Below are 9,195 nucleotides of genomic sequence, written 5' to 3'. Positions count from 1 at the left end.
AATCAACACAACAAAAGAATTAAGAAATTCAGATCTGATCCTAGTGGTGAGTATTACGGTAGATAAGATGGATCAGGTGAACAATGTCCAAGATCATTTGCTAAATTTCTAGAGGAATATGGTATTGTCCCACGGTACACCATGCTAGGATCACATAGTATGAATGGTGTAGCTGAGAGATGTAATAGGACTCCTAAGGATAAGGTAAGGAGTATGATTACTCATTCTACTTTACGTAAGTCTCTCCGGGGAGAAGCATTAAAGACAATAGTTTGCATTTTGAATAGAGTACACACTAAAGCAGCTGTAAAAATACCTTATGAGCATTGGACATGTCAAAAGCCTAGTTTAAAGCATTTTCAAATTTAGGGATGTATAGTTGAGGCAAGGCCTTATAGGCCACGTCAAGATAAATTGGACTCCAAAACAGTGAGCAACTACTTTATTGGCTATTATGATTCCACAATTAAGAAAAAGTTTGAGACGAAAAATGTAATATTTTTTTAGGGTGTTGAGTTTGGAGGGAGAAATAAGGTTAAAGACATTGCTTTTGATGAGCAATTGAGTTCTAATTCAGTTCCTACTATCACTTTTAATGTTATTAAAGTTTATATACATATTAATCAAGAAGTGAATAGAGAACCTCAACAAGATAAAATTGAACAACTCCATATTCAAGATGAGGTAATTATTCTAGAAGAACAAACTCAACAACCTCAAGAACAAGTGCCATTAAGGAGATCTACGAGACAAAGAATAAATGCTATTCCGAATGATTATATTGTATTTCTACAAGAAAATGAGGATGATAATGAAATGATGGAAGATGATCCAATCAACTTTCATCAGGCCATGAAAAGTATTAACTCTTAAAAGTGGATTGATGTCATGTAAGAAGAGTATAAGTCCATGTAAGACAATAAAGTTTGGGAACTTGTCCCATTACCTGAAGGTGCAAAACCAATTGGTTGCAAATGGATATTTAAAACCAAGATGGATACATATGGTAATGTAGAGAGGTATAAGACGCGTCTTGTAGCTAAATGATATACTCAAAAGGAAGGCATTGACTTTACAGAGACATTATCTCCAATTTCATTGAAATACTTTTTTTAGGATAATAATGACACTTGTTGCTCATTTTGATCTTGAGTTACACGAGATCGATGTTAAGACTGCGTTCCTAAATAGCAACATTGAAGAAACAATTTATATGGTCCAACCGGAAAACTTTGAGTTGAGAGATCCAAGGGATATATTTTGTAAATTAACTAAATCCATATATGGACCTAAGCAAGCTTCTCGTAAATGGTACTACAAGTTTCATCAAGTAGTTATCTCGTTCGGTTTTGAGATGAATATGATTGTGTATATTTCAAGTTCAGTGGGAGTACGCATATATTTCTGGTTCTATATGTCGATGACATTTTGCTTGCCACAAATGATATAGGTTTGTTACATGAAACCAAGAGATTTTTGTCTAAGCTTTTTTAAATGAAAGATCTTGGTGATGCTTCTTTTGTCTTAGGAATCCAGATACATCGAGACTAATCTCAGGGTATTATTGTATTATCACAAAAGAATTACATCGATAAAGTACTTAAAATGCTTGACATGCAAAATAGTAAACCAGCTAATACCCCTATCGCTAAAGGAGACAAAATTAGTCTTACTCAATGTCCTAAAAATGACATTGAAATTCAGGAAATGAAAAATATTCCCTACACTTCTGTCGACAGTTATTTTTGCCCGAACCCGTTATAATAATAATAATAATAATTATTATTATTATTATTATTAATGTTTATTTTATTTCATTTATAGGCCAGTACAACGAGCCCACCGGACCCAAATTACAAACAGGCCTGATCAGGCCAAACAAAAATAAATCTGGCCCATTTACAGCAAGGCCCAAAGGACTCAACTCAAGATCCGAGCCCAGAAAGCAAACCCGACCCGGACCTAGTTTGATCTCCCATGTGAAACCATTGTGCCATCACTGTAACCCCATCACTGTGCTTGCCATTCCACGCTTGTCAACCCCATCACTGTGCCACCCACTGCAACACTCCACCTCTGCCAACAACATCATTTTAATCAACAATCAATTAATTGATATAATTTGATGTAATGGGATAAAAACAGGGGGAGGGCAGAACGAAAAGGGGGATTTTTTTTGTTTTAGGGGATTTGAGTGAAAAACGAGGAGGAGAGGGGTCTAGGTTTTTTTGAAAAATAGGGGGAACTCGAAAAAAAGAGGGGGGACAACAATGCAAAGGGGAAGAGGAGAACTCTCCTGATTCGAATACAATTGTAATAGGGGTTCTCCTTTTTTTTACAAGCAATGATATGAAACAATTTTTTTTATGATCTTTTTTCTCATAAATCAAACACCAATATTATATATATATATATATATATATATTCATTTCGAATGAAAATAATAAGTTAAAAAAGAGGGAAAGTGAATAGATACATTCGGTCGGAAGCTTCATCGGCATTGAGGGACCCCATTTGAAGATCCGAATGGTGAGGAGCTGTGCAAGGGCGAGGAGACCAACATACCAAAATATCACGACGATCCTAAGATGTACGGCGGAGATCGGGAAGGTGGAAGCAGAGAAGTTCTCGACCATTTTTGTGGAACTTTGGGTCGATTATCGCAAAACAAATCATAGATCCGGACTACATTGATCCAGACTACCCACGTCGAGGTGGATCTCTCGGTGGGCCACCGACGGCGGCGACGACAACTGTCAACAGAAGAGACGGCGGCCGACGAAAGTAAGCCACCAACAACTGATCAGTTTTCTAGAGAGAGGGGAAACCTCTCTCTCTAAAAATAATTTAAAAGAAAAATGGAAAAAAAGAAAAAAGCTTGTATTTATAGAAAACTTTAGGAGAAATTACACTTAGGTCCCTATAAGTTAGGTGTGTTTTTACAAAATGGTCACCAGTAGGGACCTTTTTTGTGATTTATCCATTTCTGCTTCATGTTATATATTTTTGGTTTAATTTCTATTTAGTCCATGTACTTTTAGGCATGTTTTACATTTTTGTCATGTGAAGTGACTGTTTAATTTTTTAAAAATATTTAAGGACTAATTTAGTGATTTTACCTTTTTATTTCTTAGCACTAACATTTTGGTTTATTTTCATCCAGGTCCTTATATTTCATGCGTGTTTTTCAATTTTGGTCACTAGTTCTCTGTTTATTTTCTTTCTTTAGTTTTGTGTTATAATTTGTTCTTGTTTCAATTTAGTCATTTTATTATTGTGATTTATTCGAATTTTGTCACTGGTTTTTGTTTTTATTCATTTTAGCCACTGTTTGGGTTTTATTTATTATTTAATTATAATTTAAATACAATATCTTCAATTTATACATCTTAGTCACTTATGGTTTATGATTTGGATATTGTTTTTATTTTTATTTCATTTTAGTCCCATTTCACTTGTTATCTTATTTTTAGAAATATTTTAATTTGAGTGCCTTACTTTAATAATTTTCATTTTGGTCTTGAATGATTAAAGTTGGTGTATTTAGGATTGTAGTGCTTGAATTGTGAAATATTTACAATGGTTGCCTTTATTTTTGTTGGTTGTATATTTTAATCCCTAAAGTCACTATTTTTATTATTTTGATCCATCGTCTATATATTTGTCAATTACTCGCTAGTTGTAATATTTTCAAATATTATTTAACTCGAGGAATTTATAGAAACCCGCATTAACTAACAAGGAATGTGTTTCCAAGAATTGTTGGAACAAAATAATATATTTTATTTTTGAATGAATTTTTGTTTTAATATATTTAATACATGTGTTTTATCAAAAAACTTGGGCAATATTATTTTGTACGAGGAATTCATGGAAGAGCCCCCTTAACTGACAAGGAAGGTATTTTCAAAAATTGTTCGTGCAAAATAATACCCCTGATATTTTTCTAAAAAGGATCATAATTTAAATGTATATCCGAAATTACCAATTTCAATATTTAGATTACGTATAATCGCTTAGGTACCAATTTCGAGCGTTGTGGGTGTGCTAATCCTTCCCCACACGTAATCTACTCATCTTTTAAAATTATTTTTCTTAAAATTATTTTAAAACATATTTTTTAGGTATTCGATCTACCTAAGCCAAAGGTCGATGGAGACTCCAAATTTGTTTATTTCTTCTTTATTTTAAAACCTAACTATTTTCCAGGATTAAGTTGGATCGATCCCCGTCATAGCCTCATAGAGCTTAAGGATCGTTCCGACAGCTTGACGACTCCGCTGGGGATATTAGAGAGTCAGACCGTAATCGATTATACGTCATCTTTTTACTTGAAAATGGTAAAATCAAATGATTTGTAAATTTTGATCCTCATATTTTGGTTACATCACATTGTACATCTTTTATTTATTAGTTGTACTAATATGTGATTTACATGTTTCAGATTTTTGACTTTTGTTTTGGTCTGTTTGTTTTTGGATCAAGGTGAAGGATTGTGAGTTTCCCCCCACTCGCACTACAACCGTTCGATACTTAGAGCCTTCTAAATGTGCTCTGTCCCGTTAGGTAGGAGTGAACCCTACACTTACGTGAGAAATAATATTTTTCTCCGCATGGGCTTTAGCAAGTAACCTTTGGGGTACATAAGCCTCGTGTTTACAAGTGAAACATTGAGTTTCCTCGCATGGACTTAGGGAAATGCATCCTCTCAAATTGAACTTGATCCGTTTTAGCCTATAACGGGTGAGGATCAAGGGTCTGGCAGGCCCTAGGGGGCACCATTAAAGGACAATCCGAGGACTCTGTTAGTAATACCGAAACTCTCCTCATTTTGTATTGAATTTCTGCCTGAGAGTCTTCAAAGTTCACAAAAAGGGGAACTCACTCTAACCTTTTTCTCGAATTTGTTTACTTATTTTGCAAAAAGCATGAGAACCAGAAAAGTATGTGGTTAAGTTTTATATTTCCGTACGAAGTTTGTGAATTAGATATCATGCAGTTAAGATTATTTTTTGTAAATAACAAAGCATGGGGTAGAAAATATGTCTGGGTAGAACTCACTACAAGAAAATATACCTTTAATGACACACGAACGATGACACACGCTAATTTATGACTTGTAAAAAATATGTATCATAAAAATGTCATGTTTTTTAAAATCTGAAAGATTTATGACTTACAATAATGTGTGTCATATTTAATAGTCATAATCCAAAAATTTTACAAAAATACGGAGTACACTTTTTAATTATGTGTCATATGTAAAAGTCATATTTTAATTTTCACCATTATTTTCATCTTTTCCCGCTTCTTCCCCCTCACGCCTAATGTTTTCCACTTATTTCATTCTCTTTGTTTGGTCTGAGTTTGAATCCCCAGCCTCGTCCCTTCCACCGCACCACCGTCTCTCCCTTCGCCTCATCCCACCTCTCTTCCTCCTCCTCCTCCCCTAAAATCGCTTTCCTTTTCTTGACCAACACCGACCTCCATTTCCTACATTTCCGTCTCATGTTTCCGGTTATTTCTCAGTCTCACTCTTTTTGCAAATCTGATTCTTTTTTGCGATGATTTATGTTTGTAATACATCTATTCTTTTAATGCCAGTTGAAGTTTGCTTAAAACCTTCAAGCACAGCTCGGCCTGATGATGTCCAAAAAGTCGTTGAACAGTAAGATGTTAAAATGATTTTGCTTTATTTATCTATTTAAAAATAGTTAACTGATGATGGCTATTGTTTGATGCTTATGTTGTAAGAATAATTTAATTTTAAATTAATTACGGTTGGGTTTGGGGGTTTTAACTGAAATGTGAAAGTAAATTTTTCTGTTTTGCAATCAGAAAGCTTGAAAAGAGAAGCCTGAGCTACATTGATGGTCCCATACCTGTTCCTAACGATGATCAATTTCTCATGGAAAATGTATACAGAATCTGTATTTGTGACACAGGTTTTTTTCTCTCTTCTTTTATGCTATCATTTTGTCTCTACACTTTAAAGTTTTCATCTATCTTGATAATCATATTTTAGTTTAAGAGTTCCATTGTTTATGTACGGAGGATGAGGGGTTATGATGTACTCATATTGTTCATGTTGTTTGTTGTGTAGATGAATGGGTTAAAAGCCATGATATTCTTTTGTTCTGGCAAGTGAAACATGTTGGTCATGTCTTTCAGGTACCATGCTACTCTGATTTTATTAAGGTTAAAAGTTTATCATTTTTTTATTATTATTTTGCTCATTTTTTCCAACAAATTGACTTAGCAATGTTTGTCTACACCTTGTTTGAAATTGAAACACATTTCAAATGAACAACTACTTGAGTTTGTAGAAGAGGATGTTGATACAACATTTGTGTGGTTGCTTAAATTGAAAAATGTCTGATCGAATCTTCAGTTTATACTTAATGTTGTCTATTTAAAGTTGAATGGATATGATTCTTGACTTGTTAGCTTAGTGAGGAGGGACCATGTGAGGAATTAACTGTGGATGGCCAGTTGTATAGCTTCAATGAATGGATCCTACCAGCTAAGGAATTTGATGGCATGTGGGAAAGGTTTGTCTACAGCTTCCATTTTTCTTGAACGTTTGGATTAGTTTTTATATTGATTTTGGAACTTGATTGTGCAGCTTAATCTATGAATCTGGCCTAAAGCAGCGTTTATTGCGTTATGCAGCCAGTGCATTACTTTTCACTGAAAAGGGTGTTGATCCTTTCCTTGTGTCATGGAATCGGTATGGAACCTCCTCATGACTTTCAATAAAGTAGTATCGTTTTGTTCCAAAAAAGAATAGAAGAAAATGAAGCGTCATTTCTCTCTTTCAGAACTAGTACGATGATCCTTATATAGTAATGAGCAAACTGATTATTGTTTCAGTTGGGGTTTTCATAGTTGGAATCTTATCTAGTATGACTAAAACTTCAAATAGAACATTCTAGATGTTGGCTTTTGAATTATCAACTTGTTGTCCATCTTTCAACATTATGCATATTTACTTGTTCATACTTATTGCTTGACAATACCACTTTGTTATAGTTTCGTATCCTTGATGATGCAAAGCTCTATAGAGAGGGAGAAAACTTACTACGCATCTATGATCTATATAAATATACATGCTTACTTTTCAAAATTCAAACTTTTCACGAATTTGGCAGTTCTCCTGTTGCATGATATTGCACCGTGGGCAACTTCTAGAAATAGGATGAAGCAAGGCTTCATATGGTCTACTGGTCATTGGTTCAAGACTGTTAGCAGCAGATAATATTGGTTTCTTCTTCGATATTTTCTCTAATTATCTTTCATTTAGTTAACAGGAAAGTTCAATTGATTACCGGCATTGATAATAGTAGTATCACAAAAATCTGATCAATGATTTTTCTTTCCTACAGCATTATTCTTTTACATGGGCCTCCAGGGACAAGAAAGACATCTTTATGCAAAGCACTGGCACAAAAATTATCCATTAGATTCAGCTCCAAGTCTTTTGTTAATTTTTGTGTCCAAAGCATATATCACTTTAAGGCCTTATACATTAGCTTGTGAGATGGTTAGTTCTAGCTGATTTTATTTTTGGCTTACCATTCTTTAGTCAGATATCCACAGTGCCAATTAATCGAAGTTAATGCACATTCATTGCTTAGTAAATGGTTTTCTGAGAGTGGCAAGTTGGTATGTTTCTGTATCAATTTTTTGAACTTATGACAGAAGTATCATGACGTCCTGGATGTTAATGGTATGTAGTTTACATTCTTAACTCTGGTCCTAAACTTTAGGTTGCAAAGCTTTTCCAAAAAAATCAAGAAATGGTGGAGGAAGAACACAATCTGGTATTTGTTCTAATTGGTGAGTCTTTTATTACTGAAGTTAGGGTTTTTATCATTTCTAGTTTTTATAGCTTATGACTTTTTAGATATATGATGATGTTGCTACCGTAGATGAAGTTGAAAGTCTTGCTGCTGCTAGAAATGTTGCTTTGTCTAGTTCTGAACCTTCAGATTCCATTATGGTAACAGTTTTGTGCAAGCAATTAAACTTCTTTATATTTTTTCTCTTAAATACACATCTTTATATGAGTATATTTACCTCAAATTTAGACCGAATACAACTTGAAAATGTACCTTAGGTTGTAAATGCGCTATTAACTCAGATGGATAAGCTGAAATCAGCTCCCAATGTTATAATTATGACTACGTCCAATATAACTGCTGCTATTGGTAAGCCTATAATCCATTTCACATTGGTTCCTTATTCTGATTTTAGTTTTAGCAGATATGGTTTACTTCAAATTGCTGATCATCTTGAATTTGATGAGAGTAGAGTCTAGGAAGCTCTTGAGTGCTTCTAATCGAATCAATTTTTGAATCAAAATGCTAGCTCTAGAGTTCTTTTAAACAAATATTTTTGAGTTGAATTGCTATTCAAGTAACGTGAATTTGATAATATGTTCCATTTCAAAAGTATGCTACCAACTTGACTTACTTAAAATCATCTACTTCCGAGGTCAAGTCTCTGAAATGTTATGTTTTTTATTTGATAGAATCATAGAATTTGAGGGTTGCTTGAGAAGTGTACTTCAGACCATGAAGTACGCATGGAAACATTGCATAATGAGTTACGTGAAAGAGCCATCTGAGACGCAAAGTGGCTCCAAATTCAAATAAACTCTGTAAGTGCTACTAGCTAGAACGGTGGTCTGATAATTGTATGAGGAAAAAGTCTTGGTTCTCTGCCTAACTATGAGATTTTTTTTATGTATACTTTTTTTTACTACTCAGTCGGATGCCAACTAAACTTTTAGGAACTTTGAACTGCCTATAAAATTGCAACCGCTGGCCTTAACTGGTGAAGAAGTTGACGTTCTTAGAGGAAAATATATCAAAAGATTAACCGCTGTTCTTGTACAACATATACCAGCTTTCTGGAAAGTGGTACTTTCTGTTTTTAGTGGGAAATTCGCAAAGGTGCTCTGAACTGTCTAAATCATTTTTGCAAGATTTGATGATATTATGGACTATATAATATTACATACTTGTTACTTATCATATAGTTGTTAGTTTGAGATCACATCTTTTGTTTTTCTATACTTTCAACTTATTTTCGATGGTCATATACTTATTTCATATTTTTTACTTAGGTTGGCGATGGGAATGAAGAATACACGGATGATGACATTGATATATTCGCAAAGAATGGGTATCT

General features: G+C 34.0%; 1 protein-coding gene across 1 annotated transcript; it reads left to right on the top strand.

Moving 5' to 3' along the window:
* Positions 1-1,283: 1,283 nt before the first annotated feature.
* On the top strand, positions 1,284-8,320 carry LOC120128089 (pachytene checkpoint protein 2 homolog). Its single transcript, XM_039145878.1, has 11 exons — positions 1,284-1,311; positions 5,605-5,668; positions 5,839-5,945; positions 6,104-6,171; positions 6,448-6,551; positions 6,626-6,730; positions 7,386-7,475; positions 7,590-7,665; positions 7,770-7,839; positions 7,932-8,002; positions 8,120-8,320. Exons 1-11 carry the CDS (start codon positions 1,284-1,286, stop codon positions 8,318-8,320), a joined length of 984 nt encoding a protein of 327 aa, XP_039001809.1.
* Positions 8,321-9,195: the final 875 nt, after the last annotated feature.

Source organism: Hibiscus syriacus, unplaced genomic scaffold (genome assembly GCF_006381635.1).
Source record: "Hibiscus syriacus cultivar Baekdansim isolate YM2019G1 unplaced genomic scaffold, ASM638163v2 tig00001478_pilon, whole genome shotgun sequence".
NCBI lineage: Eukaryota > Viridiplantae > Streptophyta > Magnoliopsida > Malvales > Malvaceae > Hibiscus > Hibiscus syriacus.
This window is presented reverse-complemented; position numbering and strand designations above follow the sequence as displayed.

Excerpts from the sequence above, each read along its gene's own strand:
- LOC120128089 (XM_039145878.1), top strand. The coding sequence starts at position 1,284 with ATGGACCTAAGCAAGCTTCTCGTAAATG. Across the intron at positions 1,312-5,604 it reads AAGCAAGCTTCTCGTAAATG|TTGAAGTTTGCTTAAAACCT; the intron begins GTACTACAAGTT and ends TTTTAATGCCAG. Across the intron at positions 6,552-6,625 it reads TTTGATGGCATGTGGGAAAG|CTTAATCTATGAATCTGGCC; the intron begins GTTTGTCTACAG and ends TTGATTGTGCAG.